General features: G+C 32.3%; 1 protein-coding gene across 3 annotated transcripts in view; it reads left to right on the top strand.

Moving 5' to 3' along the window:
• The window catches only part of Ints6 (integrator complex subunit 6), an 87,053-nt gene that overhangs the window by 5,173 nt on the left and 59,489 nt on the right, over window positions 1-22,391 (top strand). For all 3 annotated transcript variants that reach the window (XM_078016054.1, XM_078016055.1, XM_078016056.1), the window contains exon 4: window positions 17,993-18,082. In XM_078016054.1, the coding sequence (XP_077872180.1) occupies window positions 17,993-18,082 (90 nt within the window). The remainder of the gene's footprint in view (window positions 1-17,992; window positions 18,083-22,391) is intronic.

Below are 22,391 nucleotides of genomic sequence, written 5' to 3'. Positions count from 1 at the left end.
AGCATTGCTGGGATTATCACATGTGCCACCATGCCCAGTGTATACTTAATTTTGGTGGGATTTTAAGTGCTGGTGGCTTTTGGATAAGGTCAAAATGAATGAGTCTTATTTAGAGAGAATAATTTTAACCCATTTTATTCTTGAGCATAAAGGTCTTTTTGTGAATCAGAAGATAAAATATAAGTAGAGGTATAATGCTTTTTCCTGTTTATCCATGTAGTTGTTATGTAGTACTTAGGTAGTATAAAGTCCAGACTTTCCTTTTAATGTTGATTGGTAAAGTAGTGATTCCTATTTGGGATTAGGGTTTTCCTTAGGTTATCAACATTTTGATATTTATTAAGCTATAGAAAACTTAAAAATGAAAGTAGATTAGTGAACCTGAACATATGGCTGCTGAATATGAAATGGAAACCATTAGTGAATGTTTTTTTTTTCTTTTTTGAGGCAGTGCAGGAGATGGGATCCAGAGCCTTATGTTTTCTAGGCAAGTGCTCTACCACTGGGCTTCACTTTCTCACCCCTTTTAAAGATGTTTATTTTGTGACAGGTTCTCACTAAATTGTCCAGGTTGGTCATAAACTTGAGATCCTCCTCTGTAGCCTCTGAAATAGCTAGGATTACAGTTGTGTGCCACCATGCCTGGCCTATTGTGTAAATCTTTAAAGATCTTTAATGGAGGAAAAAAATTAAATAATGGTGAAAAGAAACATTTATAAATGTGTACTTCCGTAGTGTTAATAATATTCACACTGTTGTGCAACTGATATCCAAAACTTTTTCATCTTGCAAAATTAAAACTATACCCATAAACAATAACTCCCCATTTCTTCTCCTCAGCCCTTGTGGATTATTATTCTGCTTCATGTTTTTTATGAGGTTGACTACTTTAGATACATCAGAATAAGTGGAATCATGCAGTACAGTTGGCCCTCCCTGTCCAAGAGTTCCATATCTGTGAATTCAATCAACTGCAGATCAAAAATTTGCCTCTATAATTTAATGAAAATTGCTTCGGTAGAAAACTGAATTTTCTTTTCTTTGTCATTGTACCCAAAACAAATATCACATGAACTAGTTACATAGCATTTACATTGTTAGGTATTCTGAGTAGTCTACACATGACTTAAAGTATATGGTAGAATGTAGGTTATATGCAAATATGCCATTTTATGTAAGGGACTTGAGCATCCTTGGATTTTGTTATCTTGGAAGCGGGGGGAGAGGTATGTGGGTTAGATCTGGAACCCACATACCTCTCTTCCATAGATATTGTGGCTGTCTTATTTCATTTAGTGTAATGTCCTTAAGATTCATCCATGTTGTAGCATGTGTCAGGATTTTCTTTTTAAGGCTGAATTACATTCCATTTTATGTATATACTACACTTTTCTGTGCATTCATTTGTTGATCATTTGGATTGCTTCCACCTCTTGGCTATTGTGAATAATGGTATAATGAACATGGTTGTGCAAATATCTTTTCAAGATCCTGCTTTCAGTTCTTTTGGAGGTATACTGTGAAGTGGAATTATTGGATCATATGGTAATTTCATTTTTAGTTTTTTGAGGAAGTACCATACCATATTCTTTTCCATGGTAATTGATCCATTTTACATTCCCATCAACAGTATACAAGAGTTACTTCCTCTACATCCTTGAAAACATTTGTATTCATTCACTCTTTTTTTTTTTAATATTAGCCATGCTATCGAGTGTGAGGTGTTATGGTTTTTATTTGAATTTCTGTAAATTATCTTGAATATCTTTTCAAACTGCCATTTGTCTACTGTCTTTGGAGAAGTATCATTTTTCCCCCCTATTCCAAAGGGGTTTATTTTATTTTATTTTATTTTTTTGTAAGAGTTCTTTGGCTGTTAACCCCTTGTCAGATAATTTAAACATTTTCTCACATTGTGTGGATTGCATTTTCACTCTGTTGATTGTGTCCCTTACTGCACAAAAGTTCTACATTTTTACGTATTCCAGTTTGTCTACTTTCACTTTTGTTTCCTGTGCTTTTGGTGGTGTAACCACAAAATCATTGCAAAATGCAGTATCATTGAAACTTTTCTCCTATGTTTTTTTTTAAATATTTTTTTAGATGTTGGTGGACCTTTTATTTTATTCATTTATTTATATGTGGTGCTGAGAATCGAACCCAGGGCCTACCATGCTAGGCAACTACTCTACCACTGAGCCACAACTCCAGCCCTTCTCCTATGTTTTAACTGTTAGACTGTATGTTTAAGTCTTTAATCTGTTTCAAGCTGATTTTATAATGCAAGGAAAGGATTCACCTTTTCTTTTGCATGTGGATCTCTTAATTTCCCCAGCAATGTTATTTATTTTTATTTTTTTAAGAGAGAGAGAGAGAGAGAGAGGGAAAGAGAGAAAGAATTTTTTTTAGTATTTATTCTTTAGATTTTGGTGGACACAACATCTTTGTTTGTATGTGGTGCTGAGGATTGAACCCGGGCCGCACGCATGCCAGGCGAGCGCGCTACCACTTGAGCCACATCCCCAGCCCCCATCAGCAATGTTTTTTGAAATGAATCCTCTTTCCCCATTGGTTGGTTTTGTCCTTGAACTTTTAAGTCTCCTTAAAGTATTTTTAATAACTTGGTGGAGGAACTGGGGATGTACCTTGATGATAGTGCTTGTTTAACATACATGAATCCATGGGTTCAATTCCCAGTACCTTTAAAAAAAAAAACAAAGAAAAAAAAAGTGTGTGTGTGTAGATACCCTTATTCACCCCCACCCATATCTATACACGCAGAGAGGGAACTTTACAGCAAACCTAATATTTTCTCCCCATCTTTGTTATGTAGAAATGACTAGGAATATGAGAATTGGTATTCTAATTTTGACCTTAACTTTGAATTACTATGTAACATTGGGAAGTCAGCCTCCACTTCTTATTCCTAAATTGGCAATAATGAAACCATTATGCTCTTTTTCTTATAGAATTAATGAGAGGTTTAAGTAGGGTATATATTTAAATGCACTTAAAAAATGAAGTGCTCAGTAGACAAAATGCATTGTAAATTAGTTTACCTCTCTTCATTTTTAAGTTTGAAATTATAATTATAAAAATCTAGTGAGACTTAAAAAAACTGCTGTTATATGCTTTGAAATCTATTAGTTGCATATTAAATATATATTTTTCCTTGGGCTTTGTATTTCATCTTAGGGGAGGCAGGTGTGAATGAAAATAATTTGATCAAACTTGTCTCAGTGGCAGTTGGTAAACATGAGATGAAGTTTTTAAAGAAATAGGTTAAATGAAAACTTCGGGTGAAATACTGGGATGGTATTTTAAAGAAATTTATTAAAGGAAAACTGGATGTTAATAGTTGAGCAGGTAAGTCAGAAGTGTTTCAGAAGCACATTCTTTCAAATATTCTTTCAAATAGGGAGCTCCCCCTAGTGTGTGAGATTTACAGAGGTTTGATTTGCAAGGAACTTTTAAGGGGCACATCTGGGTAAATCAAGGGACTATTTTAATAAGATTTGGCTGAGCTCAAAGCAGCATGAAATAGATAAGATTTATTTCCTGTTGACCATTAATTTTAATGGTGATAATTTAAAAATATTTCAAGACCTACATTTTATTTTCTTTCAAAACCCTTGGTACAACATTTCTTCATAATCTTGATACTTGGAGTCTAAGAAATTAAAACATTGTTTGGTTGGGCTCATTTAGAAGAAAATGAAAAACAGTATCCTAAGAGCCTCATTGCATTCTTAATAGAGATTGTCCAAAACAAGTCTTAGGTACGAAAGGCAAATAATAGGTTCTACTTCTCTTTAAAGATAATTTTATTTTCCCTTCATGTAAGAGAATGTCGGTATTTTATGCCTTAAGCTATATACAACTGAAAATTAAAAGACCAGAAGTAAATTTAATTTGAATGGAAGAATTCCACTTAGTTGAGTATAATTAATTTATATAAGGTCATTTGAGGTTAGAATTAGCTAAAATAATTTTTTGGTGGGGTGGAGGTGGTGGTGGGGTGGGTAGGTTGGTACCAGGGATTGAACTCAGGGGCGTTTTTCTATATAGAGATAGGATCTCACTGAATTGCTTAGCACCTTGCTTTTGCTGAAGCTGGCTTTGAACTCTCGAACTTCCTGCCTCAGTCTCCTGAGCCACTAGGATTACAGGAGTGTGGCACCATGGCCTAAAAGAATTTTTAGTCCTCTTTATATCATGGCTATCTTCAAAGAGATTATATAATTTTTTTTTGAAATGTTTCTTTAAAATGTTTTTGACCATGATAACCTTCACTAAAATTCATATTGTAATTAAAATTAACTAGTTTTTTCTTTTTTCCTTGGGTACCAGAGATTGAACTCAGGGACACTAGGCCACCAAGCCACATCCCCAATCCTATTTTGTATTTTATTTAGAGATAGGGTCTCACCAAGTTGCTTAGAGCCTTGGTTTCACTGAGGCTGTCTTTTAACTCGGGATCCTCGATCCTCCTGCCTCAGCCTTCCAAGCTGCTGGGATTACAGGCGTGTGCCACTGTGCCTAGTATAAATTTTTTATTTTTTCTTAGTTGATGAATGATCACAAATACTGGCCTGTTTATTTTCCACTTTAAAAAAGTAATTTCCTTATATAAATAACTTGTTACTTTTATTAACCTGTATAATTTACATATACTTTACAGACTATAAACAAAACGTCAAATTTTTTTTTGTTTTTTTTTTTTTTGGTTTTGCTTTGGTTTGTGTTTGTTTTATTCTTTCTTCCTTCCCCCCAAACTTTTTATAGAGAGATAACTGAAAACCCCAAATCCTAAGTGTGAAGCTTAGCAAATATCAATATATGCTTTTGAAGCATTGAACTTTTTTTTGCAGAGTGGGGTCGATGGGGATTGAACCTGGAACACTTTACTACTGAGGTATAGCCCCAGTCCTTTTTACTTTTTATTTTGAGACAAGGTCTCACTCAGTTGCTAAGCATCCCACTAAGTTGCTAAGGCTAGCCTCAAACTCAACATTCTCTCTCCCATGTTAGCCTCCTGAGTCATAGGGATCATGGGCGTGTACCACCACACCCTGGGTGGCTACCATTGAACTTTTCTATCTACTGACACAACATGGACTTTCTGTGTGTGGATATTATTATTATTAGCTACTAGGGATTGAACCCAAGGGCACTTTACCATTGGGCTACATCCCCAGTCTTTTATTTTTTAATTTTGAGATAGGGTGTCAAGTGTCCCTAGTCTGTTTTGAATTTGAGATAGCTCTTCTTCAGCCTACTGAGTTGGCCGGGATTACAAGGTTGTGCCATATGCCTGGTTTTTATAATTTTTGTGGTCAGAAATAGCTAAAATAATTTTTTAGCCTATTTGTCATGGATATCTTCAAAGAGATTATATAATTATATAATTTGTTGTAAAAGGCATTAGAATGAAAGTGATGTTAGATGTTTACTTCACGTTTCTCATAGGTGAAGAACATAAGACCTATAAAGGTTAAAATGAATAATTTCTCTACATTTATGAAATATTTAAAAGGTTCATAATTGATTTGGAATAGTTATACAGAATTTACTAGTAATTTATATGTTTAATAAATTTTTCTTAAAGGCATAAACATAGATCTCTGAATCACTTTGTGGGGTTGTGTCAATAGAGTGCAGTATGAATTCTTTCAATTCCTGGGAGCATTTCATTTTGTCATTGTGTTGCATTTAGCCTTTTTTGTAACAATGTCAAATACTGTTGGTTACATTAGCTTAATTTGGATGCCTCTTCCTTGCTCTTTTGGAAGAGAAGTAAGAATATGACAAGATTTGGCTGACAAGATTTTATATCATTTGTTAAGGCCTAAACTCTAATACATGTATCAATTAATGGCATTTTAAATTTTACATTTAATAGTTAATAGAGGGGTATTATTACTGTTAATAGGTACTATTACTGTTAGTTAATTAGTCCACTTTTCCAAAGTATGCCAGCCAATATTAGGTCTGCAGTGATAACTTTCCCCTGGCAGTTTTGTAATTAGTTGACTATTATGTTTTTCTTTTGTTTTAAAATCTCTAAGAATTGTGCCTTTAAGATTCAGAAAAATCTGCTTGATTTATGAATTTTCCCACTCCACCCAAGAGATCTTGAAAGTCATAGGACCTCTTAGTCTGTTTCCCTGTTAAGAAAATGAACTTAAAGTACCTATCTTGCAATATTGTGGTGATTAAGTGATATATAACCTAATTTATTATTATAACAGCCTATAATTATTTTTGTGAAATTTTCTTTGAATTTTAAAAATTGAAATTGTAAATACAAGGAGTTTTTGTTTTAATATGTTTTTTTCCCTAGAGCAAGCAGTGTGATGATATGGAAGGAACTTCTCTATTAGAACTGGCTGTGCACCAACTTATATAGTATTGAAAATCAGCCTCTTTGAGTTTCAGATTTCTCACTCAGGAAGTGCTGTCAATAATACCAATTCTTGAAAATTTTTGTAAGAATTAGAAATATATGTTAACCTCCAACAAAGTAGCTACCTGGCACATGGTAGGAACTCGGTTGATGATAATTAGCATCCCCAATATCATACTAAACACTTAGAAGGATAAAAGCTTTCTAATCTGAAATGTGACAAAAACCAAATACATATTCCCATAAGCTTCTATATCCAATGTGTGTCCATCCCAAGAAGCTGAAATTAACTGTCCATTATTTCCAGTAAAATTTCTTGCTATTATTTTTTGCTTTGGGTTTTGAGTTGAGGCTCTATGTTAGATTGTTCTGAAATATTTTCCCCTTGTTGTTACAAATCTTTTTTCCTAAAATCTCAACTTATTTTTCAAAAACAATTTCCTAACAATACTTGTTTTTGATTTTCGAAGCAAGAAAAGTCTTTAATCTTTGAGAAAATTAAGAGCAGAGTTCACTTCTAGGACCTTACAATTGTGTGTTTTAGAATGCAGTTGTTAATAGTTAGGATGGGGGTAGGGGAAAGATGTTCTTGCCCCTAGCAAAGATCAAGTGTAAAATGTTTGATCCCTTATTGTTTGTTATATGCATTTGTATGAAAAAGACAATAAAATAAACCTAGAGGGATTTTTTTTTTCATATGAAGCTATTTCTTTTTCTAGGGCAAATGTGATATGAAATTTGATTTGGTATATCGAGAGACAATCATATATGAAAATTACTTTTAACTTTTCGTAGTAAAGAATCTTGAAAGGATTATATGATCTATAAAACTTTGTTATGGACATGAAAATAGTTCTGAATATATGAGAAAAATAATTGTGGTATCATTAGTTGATGGTATATAGTAAATGATAAGGTTGATGTTGGCATGTTAAAAGAAAACTTCCTTTGTCTTAATGCTAGAGAACCTTATTAGAAATTAGGAAACACTAACAAAGTATTGTGATTATTTTGGAATTTCAACACTGGAAACATCCAAATGGAATTATTTTGAAGAAGTTAAAAACAAACTATTATTTTAAAAAAGAAATTGAGGATGGTTGAGTATGCAGTGTCCTAAAAATGCTAGGCTGCCAGTAACACTGAGTGATGTTACAAATGCTGGATCCATGGTAATGACTTCTGGATTATCAGGAATTGGTAGCCTCTTATAATGTGTGAGTTGTCATGGTTTTTGATCATTTATGTACTTTTGCAGGTAATGATGGATGTAACATTTTTGACATTTTAGTTGTGCAATCTAATTTCTCAAACCAATAAATTAGAAGAAAATGAGTTTGCATCCATAAAATTTGGTCTAGCTGAAGTAGTAGTAGTACAAAGTCTTTATTGATAATTCAGAATGGGTAATGTCCAATTTATATTAATATAAATTCTAATGTAAATAATGGTTATCTTATGTCTGTAGAGTTTGCATTTTAATGAGTTAATAGTAATGTTCTGAAGCATGTAGCAATCTGTGCAGTATTATGACATCCGCTTCTTAATGAGATATAGTTCTATGATAAAATCATTCATTGGAGGGTTTGTATGCACAGTTAAGTTAGGAAGGCTTATAAAATTTTCTTGAAGTTCATCTATTTTGAAAAAATTTAAATTCTTAAACACTTGGGGATATATTTAGCATAAGCTCAGTAAATATTTGAGTTGGAATTTACCAGAAATACTTATGTAATGCATTTGGAGAAATTAAAATATTTCCTCCCAAATATTCCTAGAAAAATAAAAATCCTCATTTTTTTTCCCAAAGCAGGGCCCTAAAGCTAGTCTTACATTTTGCCTTATATAATTAAATTAAGATTGACTTTTACCATAACATATGGGAATAATATACTGTCAAAGTCTTCCCCAGGTTCTTATCATGAATGCATGCATGTCTTGTTTTTTTCTTCCTGTTGCTGATGTTCTGGGCCTGGGGCTTCAAACATGCTAGGCAAAGTGCTTTATTGCTGAGCTACATCTCCAGTCCTTATAAAATTTTGTTTTGAGACAAGGTCTCATTAAGTTGCTGAAGCTGACCTTATAATTCTGCCTCAGCTTCCCAGGTATCTTTAGGTTATAGGTGTGTGGTACCACATCTGGTTGAGAATGCTTTTCTTTCTTCCTGTTGAAAACATAATGCTTTATTGATAACTGTTCTGGTCCAAAACATTTTATTAGGCAGTTCCTCTTCATTATCACTTGTAGTCTCTAAGCTATTTATGGGAAGACTCATAGAATTCCTTTTTTTTTTTTTTTTAAATTTAAGAAGATCCTGTTTTGTGTATGTGTGAATTTATTCTTTTGAGAGCATATTTGTAGTGTAGATGTTCAGGGTGAATCACCAGAATGGGTCTTTTTCTACTTCTTTGTCATACATTCAAGATCAACTTATTATAATGTTTAAACTTACTTAATGCTATATTCAAGCTGTGATTTAACCAGAATTGGAGGGGTAACATCTGCAGATTTCTGTGATAATCAGCAACCTAAGGAAATGATTAATCTTGAGAATAGGCAGATCTGGATGATTTGTTGAGGTCAAATTATTAGCATTTATCTTTATCTTTGTTCATCTGTCTTTGAAAATGTTTACATCTTTGCTTTTATTATTTTTTGTCATCTTATATGTTTGTTATTACATGTTTTATTGGACAGATTTTTCCCAAGTTGATATTATTTAATTCCTCTAATATAACAGATGTATTAGGTTCTTTATCCAAAATATCAGTATTTCTTAAGTAAAATTATTCTAATGTCCATATTCCCTTCTGCTAGTATAAGCACTGTTTGCCTCCTACTTTTTAGGTATTGCCCAAACCAATTTGTTGGAGTTATTTTATTCAAACTTTAGACTGCAGTTCAAGTGAAAATTTAAATTCTGCCAAATTATTAAATATTAATATTTCAGATATGTTGAATTTGTAATTGTCCCTTGCAGTTATACTTTGCCCTGTTAATGAGTTTCCTTAATGTTAATTTTTCACCAAGTCAGTTTTTGTGGTGAATATTTCTTACTCTTTCTTACATTATTATTTTACCTATTTAAATCAAATTCCAGGATTATGTTAGTCATTATATTAAAATAAACATGTAGGATTCTTCCCAGCTCTTGCTCTTTTTTTAATTCTGTTTTTACTGTTATATTTTTCAAATAAGGGATTATGTGGTTGAAAAAAAAAGAATTATATTGGTGTACAATTGTAATGGAATTACTTGAAACTGAAAATATATTTCTTCTAACATTTTTTTTTTTAATTATAGACCTTAATGTATCCTACGATAATAGACTTCTATACACTAGCAGGTTTTTAAAAAATTTTTATTTTGGAATACTAATAAATGCATATGGTTAAAAAAAGGTGAACCATTTAAAAAGTTATAAAGTTGCTCATTTTCATTCTTCAGAGGCAACTGTGGTTAATCAGTTTCTAACGTATCCTTCAGAGATCTTTTGTATATAGTTAAAAGATATTGTCATTTCTTAAGATGAATATTTTAAGTTTGACATCAAAAGACTCACTTGTGCCACACCAGTTGAGATGTGAACAATAAAAGTAATAATCTTTATGAATTCTAAAACAAACATAAAGCTGGTAATTCTGACTTTGGGATGTTCATTCAAATGTAAGCTTGTCAGGCCTTTTTTGGCTTTAATTATTTATTTTGTTTGGATGTATAATTAACCAGTTGTGTATTCATCCCCATATTTAATTGAACCTTCCCACCCTTAAAATATTAACACTATTAATGACAGTAATTGTTGGATAGGCAAATATAATTAGCACATCAAAACTGATTTCATAGATCTTATTGATGTAGTTTTAAGGATAACAAAAATGAAACTGATTTTGAGAAAAATTGTGTGTGTGTAGGTAATAAGCAGATAGGGAAAAAGTTCTGGTTGTGTGGTGTGCCAGTGTCTGAGGCTTAAGCATTGTTGATCTAAAAAATGTTATTCTAATTTACTTAATTTGCAAAGTATGTATTAAAAAAAGATTCTTTTCTTTAGTTTGTATAGTGTAGTACTTATTATCAGTAATATGATTAATAAGTTTTTGGATATGAAATCTGGAAGTAAAAGTAGAATATTATGATTAATATTAATGGTTCTATAATTTAATATTTGCTTTATAATATTTGAATTTTGACAGACTTACAGCTAAAAGCCAGGAAATGTTTCTAAATGAATATGAGATGGTTTCTCATTTTAGAGTAACATATTTAGTTTTTAGTTACCACTTTTATCCATGGTAATAGAGGAAAGGTAATGCAGACTTCATTTTTTTCCTATTTCTTGTGTGTAGATTCTATAAAGATGTAAAGAAAAGAAATCTAGAGATTACTTTGTCTAGCAGTTTAAACAGTACAAATTTTAAACAACAATCTTGTGAAATAATTATATAATAATTTTCTAATGTATCATTCAGAGATCTTTTGTATATAGTCAGTACTGTCCAGTATATGGTTATTAGCCTTTGCTGATATGCTACTTGTCTCTTAAGGCAGCTCTTTTCATCTTTTAAACACATTTTGCTTGTTGCTGTTGTTTACTTGAAAAGGAAATTTTTTTATGTATATTTTTTAGTTGTAGATAAACCACACACAGTATATTTATTTTTATGTGATGCTGAGAATCAAGCTCAATACCTCACGCATGAACTATAGCCTCAGCCCCTGAAAAGGAAGTTTTAGTTTGAAAAAAGCACAAGTTATTTCTGTACATTTAAAATTTTATCCTACTTAGTGATAGCTATAGCCTAGGATAATACAGCTTAACATCTCATTTGTTTAATTCTGTTTGTCACCACTTTCTTGGTATATAGCAACACTGAGAATAATAGTGATGGGTATGGGTTAACTGAAGATGCTACCCTGGGAGAATCAAAGAGCTAATCCTTGATGTATGTTTTTTCTTCAATAGAAACCTTAAATCATGGGAGAATTCTAGTGTATATTGGCACTGACAATGCGTTACAGGATTTTCAAAGGACTAACTAACATACATGGTGGAGCATGGTAGCACAGAAACACTTGGATTCTTTGGTTTAACAGAAAATGTAGCTACTACAATTTGTACTGAATACTCAGGGCTGCTTTTCTTTTGCTTTAGAAGATTAATTATGACCTGTTTGAGGGTATAGTAAAAATCTTGTGCCTCCTCTTCTATATCTCCAGTCTTTTGTTTAAAATGAAAAGTTATCTGATCCAGAGATCCATGTTAGCTTATATTTTGGGGGGAAATTGCCTTATTTTTACATTTTCAAAACTTTTTTCAAAATAATATGATTTAACATTTTCAAAAGCATGCTTTTTGCAAAAATAAAATAAGCTTTAGTGAATAGTATCTACTTACCTCAGTTACATTATTTAAATGTATTGAGATTTTATGCCTTGATTAAAGTATTTATCATCATGATAATTGTTGAGAGCTATAATAAGAAATCTTAAGTTTTTACTTTATAATATTTTGGCCAATGTTAAAATCCTATTTTGTAAATGATAAAAAGATTTCCATTTGTTAATGGCTCTAGAGTCAGAACATTTTACTTGGCAGTATGTTTTCTAGTGATATGTCTGGGTTTCTTTATGCCAAGAACCAATGTTCTGACAGTAAAACTTGGGAGTTTATTTTGCTAATGGCAAAAGTAAACTTTTAGTCCCTCTGCTGGCTGCCTTTATTGCAGCAGAGCTTTTTTTTTTTTTTGCTAAAGGCTATTACAATGACCAAGGTGAATATTGAGGGGAAATTGTAGTGGATTTCCCCCAAGTTGAATGACTTTATAAACATCTTTATTAAGAATAAAAATGTAAAATAGTGTTTTTTTTTTTTTTTGTGGTGATATGCTGGGATTATGCTGGGATTGACCCCAGGGCCTCGTGCATGCTTACATATCCAGGGAAGCCTCTTTTTAGTGCCTCTTAAATATAAGGATAGAGGAATTATTAAACTGCACAGAATTGGCACTGTGACTTTTGTAAAACATGAAAAAATCTAATGATACTGGCAGATAAATAAAACAATGTTTTAATTTGATTGGTAAGTATATTGACAGATACCAGTTTGTATTATGCAACCACCAAGAATAAGTATACGGTACAAAGTAGGGGAGAAATAATACAAAATTGTATATAAGAAACTTTCTTGGAGCCATATGTTCTGGTTACTTTGTGCTGATGATTTAGAAATTCATGCTGAAATAAACTCGTTAATTTCAAATGTTTATATAATAGTGGTAGGAATAATTTTTTTCCTGGAGAAATAAAAAATCTTTTATGTATAAATTTTATTTATTTAGCCATTATATTCTAGTTTTATGTATTTTTTAAGATGTTGATAAACATTTATTTATTTATTTATTTATTATTTATATGTGAGACTGGAATCCAGTGCCTCACACATGCCAGGCAAGTGTGCTACCACTGATCTACAGCTCCAGCCTATAATTTTATGTATTTTTTTGAGACATGGTTTTGTTATGTTGCACTGGCTAATCCTGACCTTCTGGGCTTATGTGATCCTCTTTCCTTAGCTTCATAAGTAACTGGAAATATAGGTGCATGCTACCATATTTGATTCCTACTTTAATTTTTATATTAAAGAATGATTCTTGACTATTTCATCTTAGAGATGAAAGGATCTTATACATGGTAGGTGGGTTAATTAAATTGGTGCAAAGGGATTGATCATATTTTTTAGTTTTTTCTATCTTTAATCTTTATCTGAATTTTCCAAAATCTAAAGCCATTATAGAACATTATTTTATCTTGTGTTCAAATATATAGTCTGTAAAAGTTGAAATTATATGTTTATGTATATATTACATGTTTATAGAACTGTAAATTATCATATGTAATTTAAAGAGTATATTTCTAAAAGTAATTATTCCTGTATATTGTGTTTTATTCAAGCATGTGTTGGGAAACATATTTTGATTTTATTTTAAAAATTGGGTAAATAATCAGAGAACAACAGGAATAATACTACCATAGTTACTTTGGCTTCAGATATTAAAAAGAACAACAATCTGGTTGTCACCCCATTCATCATTGGGCGAATAAAACTAAGTTGTTATAGAAGTGTATCCAAGATTATTGGTTGTTACCTGTTGTACTTATGATGCTCCAGAAAGACTGATTTAGAGTTGGAACATCTTCCTTAAGTACTGACTTTGCAATTTACCTGCTAACCATCTTGAGTTATGTCATTTAATCACTGAATATTTTACCTCACCAAGTTTTTAAGTGTCAAATTAGATAATTGCTTTATTGCTTTATGGAGACCTAAATTATTACAGTATTTTCATACATAGCCTCTGCCAAGAGTATTATGTATATCATAAGACTCTTTGTTTTGTTGTCTTAGAAAAAGTAACTTTGACTTTAGTGTTTACATTTTTAGATTAAACTTAACTTCCAACTTTCTGCTAAGTATTAATACAATTTAACTATTTTTAGACATTATAGTTTTTAAAAAGTACACACAATCATCCATTGGTATTTGTGGGATTGAGTCTAGGACCTCCAAATTACCAAAATCCTTATCTAAAATAGCGGAGTATGCTGTGCACAATGCTGGTTCTAGTGGCCCATGCCTATAATCTCAGTGGCTCAGGAGCTGAGGTAGAGGATCGCAAGTTCAAAGCCAGCCTCAGCAATAATGAGGCGCTAAGCAACTCATTGAGACCCTGTGTCTAAATAAAATACAAAATAGGCTGGGGATGAGGCTCAGTGATTGAGTGTCCCTGAGTTCAATCCCTGATAGCCCCTCACAATACTGAAATGGCAGTATATTTGCATATAACCTATGTATATTCTACTCTCTACTTTAAATCATTTCTTGGTTATTTAGAATATCTAATACAATGCAAATGCGATATGAATACTCATATTGATAAGAATAAGAAGACACAATTGTTTTTCTTCTGAATATTTTCCTTTGTGGTTGGTTGACTTCATAGATAAAGAACCCCTGATGTGTAAGTATCCGGATTTGATCCCCAGCACCACAAACAAGAAACAGAACCCATGGATACAGAGGGCCAACCAATGGTCTTAATTTTGGGGTGGGCATCTTCATCCGTAAGAGTCTAATATAGTATACTGTTGCTACTTAATTACAAATATGACTAATTCTGCTTCTGAAATATAATTGTCACTGTGTTTATAGGAATAGTAATGGATAAGTATTAAGACTTTTGGTCGGAGAATTTGCCTTTATATTATAATATAGAAGTGATACAGAAGACCAAAGTATTTGGTTTACAATATGGTAGATTTCAAAGTTTTGCTGATTTGTTTTTGTAAAGCAGCAAATTAACAAAAGTAGTTTTAGTTGGGTGAAAGAGAGAAAATAATTTTGAAGATATTAGGGCATCTTGGTTTTCTTGATCTCCCTTTGAACTAAAATGTGATTTGTAGAGACCAAGAAAGACGGAATTTATTGTTATGTGTGCATATGTATATGCATTTATTATGGATTAGAGATGTGGATTATGCACCTAACAGTGCCTGACATGTAGTAGCCACTCAATTGTTGGAATGACACAATGACACAATGGTTGTACAAACACAAGAGGGAAGTAGTTTTGTTTTTTGGTGGTACTGGGGGAAGTGATCCTTTTGATACCTTTGCATTGCAGCAAATTCACAAGTTATGTTCAGGGAGAACTCATTTATTTATATTGAAGTAAAGGTAACAGCATATTTATACTTTTTTGAAGTTACTTAAAGTTTTGGGTACACTCTTAACTGTGAACCTGAGCAAGTTTGTTTTAGACTATAGACAGTGAATTAATGAATGTTTAAGTTTTCAAATATGTTGTTCTCAGTGCTTGCTTAGTTGTGTAGAAGAAAAGTGACAATCCTTTGCTGACCCACATGAGACAATAGCAAACAATACAAACTGGTGTGGTTTTTAAGAATTGTGTTTAAAAACACTTTATGATAAAGTTTACTATGGGCATTTTGGGTGTGGGGAAGGGTGCTGGGGATTGAATTCAGGGCCTTGAACATGTTAGACAAGTGCTCTACTACTAATTTATGTCCCCAGCCCTGAATTTACTATCAACCATTTTTAAGTCTCTAGTTCAGTAGTGTTAAGTATATTCACATTGTTGTACATATGTTGTTGCTCAATATATACTTATATTTTGTGAATATATTTGTTTGTTTTTGAGATGGGGGTCTTGCTTTGTTGCCCAGTCTGGTCTAGAATTCCTGGGCTGATAACAGTCAGCTCCTGTCTCAGCTTTCCAAGAATCTGGGACTATAGGTGTGTACCACTGTGCCTAGCTTTCAGTTTTTATTTAAATTAGAATTTAAATAATGAGGATGTACTATGGGCTGGGGATTTAGCTTGGTAGTAGGTCATTTGCCTAGCATGTGTGAGACCCTAGATTTAATGCCAACACTGCAAACAAACAAAAAAGGAAGATAAAAAAAGAAAAAAAATTGAGAAGAGGACAAATACTCCTGATAAGTGGTATTCAGATGATTTTTATTTGAGGGAACATTCTATCTTATTTAACTATTTGCAAATTTACACTATTAGAATTTGGAGAGGGGAGAGTGTGATTATTGAAGATCAGGGTAATAAGGGAAGATTTCACAGAAGAGAATGATTTAAACTGGACCTTAGAGAATGAATAGGAATCAGATAGGTTTTGAGCAGGGAAAAGTTAACAGCAGTCTACTTGAGGGAAACAGCTCTGGGGTGAGAATGAGTGCTAGGATCTAGCTTCATGAGAAGACCTGTGTTAGGATTTATTATTTATTTTGAGAGTGAATGGAATGAGAGGCATTGTATCATGTAGTGTTTCCCAAAATGCATTCTGTCTAACATGAGGAGGGAAGGATTGTAAATTCGTGTTTTCTTTCAATAAGAACTTATGATGTTCTTTTGATGTTGCTATGCATTCAGAATCTTCTACTAGAAATTATATAACTAACATTTTAACTTTATTTGACCATTAGAAACTTTTACCTTTTTCTTGGGCACTGGTTTGAGAAGTATGTGTGCGACTTGTAAGTTGCATGATATGATCAAAATGTTTAATCCAGCCAAATTCCCTCCATCCATGATGATTAGGTTATAACCACTTAATTGCTATGTAAAATTATTCAACAAATGTTGAGGATATACTATAATGTATTGGACATTGAAAATTATAAATGCAAGGGAAAGATGTTAGAACCATAGATTATTCTAATTGTTGTCTATGGACATTGTCATCTCCTATTTGTTAGAAATGCAGAATCTGTGTGCTGAATATGTAGCTCAGTTGTAGGGTGCTTGCCTAACATGTGAGGCCCTAGATTCCAATTCCAATAGTAAAGAAAAGAAAAAGTACATAATCTTGGTATTCATCCTAGACCTACTGAATTAAAAATTGCATGTTATTAAGAACTGCATGTGATTCCTATATACATTAAGATTTGTCACATGGTTCTGCATCATAGCCAATAAAACTTTATTCAAATCTAGTTGAATAGTTTACTGTTTTACTGTCAGTAGTAGATAATTTGGTAGTTTTCATTTTCTTTTTTCCTTTTTTGCTTGCTTATCATGGAGTAGGGGAGAGTGGGAGGGTGTGTTTCACTGTGTTGCCCAAGGTGTCCTTGAATTACTGGGCTCAAAAAAATGATCTGTCACTTTGGTCTCCTGAGTTGCTGAGACTACAGGCACAAAGCAGGACTGTACCTTCAATTTCAATTTCGAGATTGACCCTCTTGAAACTTCTGTGCTTTGGTCTTAGTCTTAAAGAGTTGTACTGAATGTGTTTAATGGCTCAATTGGGAACTGTGTATATACACAGTTATGTTTGTCTAAGTCTCACAAAATGTCTCCTAGAACTGATTACTCAAAGAGGCCAATTTGAGAGGAAGATATTTTATTTTTTCCTTATATAGACAGGCTATTTCATTCATTGTCTCTGCTGCCATTGTTTTTGTACTCCTCTCTCCAGGCATTTTCTCATGTTGCACTATTGCTAAGCTCAGAATGGTCCTAGTATTTCCATGGTGCCAGTTCTCATAGTCTTGTCCATATACCTAGTCATTTGATTAGACATTTTGATTACAGACATAGATTCTGATAATGTTCACCTTCTGTCTTGCCTCCTTTTAAAATTTTAAAAAAAGCGTTTAAAGCAAGTTTCTCAGAAAATACTGTCTTTTGGTTATGGTAATGTATAATAGCTAAAAAAGTCAGATTATTAGAATTTACTACTAGGGTCCCCATTAAAAAATTAAATACTTTAAATTACATAATATAAATGCTCAGTGTAAAAATTAATACAACAATATATTAAAAAGTGAAAAATACGTTTTTCTACCCAGTTCTATTTCTCCAGGGTAAACCACTGTTTATGTCCTAAACCTTTTTTAAAAATGTAAAAACAGGTATATATTATATGTAAAAATTTGTATATATTCAGGGGAATTATATATAGTCTGTTCTACAGAGAACTGATTTTTTTACTCAAAAAGGGAAAAAAAGCCAAAGTCTTAACCTTTTTAATATGAATGATGTGTTTTTGACTTTAGGGAAGAAACCCTTTTTTCTTGGAGCCAGCAATAATTATTACAATTACTGATGGGAGCAAGTTGACTACTACCAGTGGAGTCCAGGATGAGGTAAGTTACATTTGTAACACTGAATTATGCAAATATAGTTGAGAAATTTTTGAATATGCACTGTAGGGTCTTGAACATCTTCTAATAGGTTGTCTTTTTTTTTTTTTTTTTTGATTATTTGATGAATCCAGAGTCGTCTGTCCACTAAAGTCCATATTCCTTTATTGCTTTTTAGGAGTGGTCACCATCTTTTCTTAAATAGTAATTCCTTCTGTGAAAGTTTTTGAGCATATCTCCCACCCAAATATATATATATTTATAAATTTATGTGTGGGTTTGTATATAATAATTATTAGTAAAAATTAATTCTGATTTTGAGGTTTAAAAAAATGGAAACGACATTCTAATCATTACCTCCCCATTCCAGTGGATTGTTATTATAATTTCCCATCACTTTGACATAATGCCTGAGAGAAATGAACTTTTATTTTGTCTCAGTTTCAGAGGTATGAGTCTTTAGTTGTAAGGCCCTGTTGCTTTTGTACTCAAAGGAGTACATTATAGTATGAGCATGTTTAAGAAGAAATTACTTACCTCATAGTGTTCAGGAAGCAGAGAAAGAGAGGAAGAAAGAAGTAGAGACTTGTGTCCCAGCACCCCCTTCAAGGACATGCCTTCAGTGACCTAATTCCTTCACCTAAGTTTCACCTTTAAAGGTTCCCCAGTAGCATCATGAACTGGGAATCAAGGCTTTAACACATGGCCCTTTGGGGGACTTTGCAGACCCAAATCCTATGCATTTCACTGTGGAGACTTCTAGACTAAAGTATAACAAAGCCAAAAGGAGATTAAAACTAGGAAAAGTGAAGATTTTCGGCCTTTTTATTTTGAATAAGTTAAATGAAGTGTATGTAAATGATATAGAGCTAACTATTCTTTAACAGCATGTATTATACAGAGTTGTGTATGGTGTGGTATAGTGACTAGAATAGTTTTTTTTTTTTTTTAACTTTTAGGTGTTCATACTGTAGTATTTGAATTGTGCTTGAACATTACATTTGTTGTTTAACTTGTTGATTCTGAAACGTGGTCTTAGTCTAGTGTTTTTCCTGTTTGCATTTGCTTTAAAATCTTAATTTGAATTCCTGTGGCATTTATTAAGGTTTAAAGTGGGAAAAGTATGGACTTTAAGTTCAATAGCTTTTAGGATTATTTTTATTGTGAGACATTGTGGAATATAAATTATATAGGGTCAGAGCATGTGGGTTTTACTATTGGTTTATATACTCTTCTAGCAGTGATCTTTGTGTTAGTGATCTAACTTCCCTAAATCATCAGTGAAAAATAATTTTTCGTGCTTTACTTCAGAGGGTTGTGGAAATCTAAAATGAAATAATGTATGTAAATGTATTTGATAGATTGTAAAGAAATGTATTATTTTATCTTGAAACATTGCAACCAATAAAGAATTGTGACTGCCTGATCTGAATTTAGGGAAGAGACCTAGAATAGTGTTGTTTGACCAGTTGACATTAAAGACTAGTTAGGACATAATTTATCATCATTTAGCCTGCTTGATAGCTGAATTTCTTCAGTCATTGGTCTTTCTTAGACTTGATTGACATGTATGGTTAATTAAGATCCTGCCAATAGCAGGAGTAAATAGTTCTATCCATAAACAGAAAAAATAGAAATGTCACTTAAACCTCATATTTGAACATGTCAAATATGATTCATAGTAATTAATGCTTTTTTTCCTTCAAGATTGTTTTGTGTAAATTAAGTGTTTTGATTTGTTGTTGTCCTTAAAAATTTTGGTTGAAAAGTTATTTGTTTTGTTTAAACTTTGCAAGGTTATCCATTCAAGGTCTCTGTTGCCTTTGTTAGAAATGCCCTTTGGGGTTCAATTTATTTTGTTCCCATAGATCTGGATCTGTTTAGTAACATTTCTTTTTTGGGATCTCCTCTAGCTTAAAATCATCTTGAAATATACATGCACATTGGAATTTTTCTTCGTTTTGTTTGCTTTCTTGATAAGAATATTGGAGAAATGTGACTGTATCTTTATAGTTCCCCCAAACTACCTTGCTAATAAAGTTGGGAAGGTTTTCCTATGGGCCAGGATTTAACTTTTAGGTCTCTCTTTTTAAAAATCTTCTACAGTGTATATTACAGTATTGAATAGAGTTTATATTTTTAAAAATATTGATTATAGATATAATTTTGCTAATCAAGTTCAAAATTGATTACTCTTATTACTTTTTTTCTGAGGCAGAAGGTTCATTTGTTTTAAAGCAAAGGTTTATTTTGATTATGAAATTGAAATATAGGTCTAGGAGTGTGGTATTTAGGATTAGGAATGTCTTTGATCCCTATCATGTTTTTTTTTTTTCTTTGTTTTCTTCCTTTTAGCACTGGGGATTGAACCTAGAAGTGCTCTACTACTAAGCTACATCCCTAGCCCCACCTCCTTTTTTAAAAAAAATTTGAGTCACAGCCTAGTTAAGTTTCTGAGGCTGGCTGCCTACTTGCAGTGTTCCTACCTTTAAGTTTCCAAGGCTGGCCTCTAACTTGTGATTCTCCTGCTTCGGCCTCCTGAGTAGATGGGATTAAAGGTGTGTACCATTGTACCTGGCCCATGTTTTAATGTTGAAAGAAGAGGAAATGTACCACAGATGTATATATTATTAAAGGTTAATTTTTGCTAAAATTTTTTTTTATATTCACAATATTTGAATAATATAAAATATTGTGAAATATCCCAGCCTAAATAATTGATGTAATTCATTTTAAGGAGCCTTTCAATTCACGGTGCATATGTGCTAGATGTGATCTATTGTAATTTCTATTAGGGAAAAACAAATTATTTTGCATTTATTTTTCTAAATCATCACATTTGTCTTTGATTTTTTTTTTTTTTTAACAGAATGAGCATATGTGTTGGTAATTTCCATTTTGTGGGATGTGTGTATATAATTCTTGGTTGGCTATGGATGTGACCTCTTAGCATTTATGGATTTGCATGTTCCATCCTTTGCTTCAGAGTTATATCACCTGCTGTGGTATATAATATTTGTTCTGTTAGTGCTATTTTTCAGGAGTTAGGTTATCCTTCTATTTTGGTATCATTATTATAGCATGAGAGGAAATACAGAGCTTATTGAGGCTTCCCTTTTATTTTACAAAGGAAGAATTTGAGATACAAGGAAGTAAAGTAATTGCTTGAGTTATAGCATTGTTGCCAAAATTTAGATAAGAATTGAAGATATTCCAGTGCTTTTTCCCTAATATACCAACTGCCTCTTTGATCCTGTTATTGTATGTTCCTAAAAATTACTTTGTCCAATTTCCTGTTTGTCCATTTTAGCTTGCTGTACAAATGTCATAGATACTCTGTTCTCAACTCATTTGGTGTTCCATAAACGACTGTTACGACCAGGGTATTTCTACATAGTGAGATTAATAAAGATAAACAAGATAGATTTCTGGTTCTTAAGCTCAAAACCTTATAGGGAGATCATTTGTTAAATAATTTTTATGAGTGATAAAATAGAGATATTTGAGTAAGGAAGCACTGAAGAGATGGGGAAGGGTTATAATGTTACCTATCTTGTGCATGTGTTAGATTCTCTGTAATAAAAGTTTTATAGTGTGATTTCATTTTTGATAAACTAATTCAGGGATCTTAGGGATGATTTGATATGGTATGTGCCTCATTGCTTAAAATCTGTGGAATTTATAAAGAAGCCCAGTGTAATATTATTTTGAGCCTAGAGAATATTTAATGGAAAAAACTCAGTTTAACTCTTGATCTAAGTATGTGTAGGCCAAAATGACTCAATTTCTTGCTTATCAAAAGAATAATAGGAACACCATACCCTCTGTAACAGGTTGTCATTTAACAGTATGTTATAAATTTGGATAGAAGAGGAACAGCTTTCTGTTATGGATGAACATAGCTGTATGTAATTATTTTCTTAATTCATGACTAAGTTCTTGGACCTCACTTAAAAGAAATCAAGGCAGTTGTCTGTGGTATCATGAATTTATATCTATTCAGTATTTTTGGAAAATTGTGCCTAGGACTTTTGATGACTGTCTAGTTTGGAATTGTATGTGTGTTATTTTTGGCCTAAAAAAAAAGTACAGCCATTTGATAAAACGGGTGTTTTGTAGTGTTTTCACTTATGATCTGTGGGTTCGATATGGCCTTGAATTCTTAACAAGGAAGCTATTCCTTATCTCCATAGTAGGTGTTTTCAATATTGATAAACATACTTGTGACCTCATAGTACAAGTCATTATAATATATTACTGATGTGTCATGTTTTGGTAGAATTAACCAAATTAGAATTATTCAAAGAATTTT

The sequence above is a fragment of the Ictidomys tridecemlineatus genome, chromosome 6 (assembly GCF_052094955.1).
Source record: "Ictidomys tridecemlineatus isolate mIctTri1 chromosome 6, mIctTri1.hap1, whole genome shotgun sequence".
Classification (NCBI taxonomy): Eukaryota; Metazoa; Chordata; class Mammalia; order Rodentia; family Sciuridae; genus Ictidomys; species Ictidomys tridecemlineatus.
The sequence above is the reverse complement of the archived record's forward strand: the minus strand, read 5'-3'. Positions and strand labels throughout refer to the sequence as shown.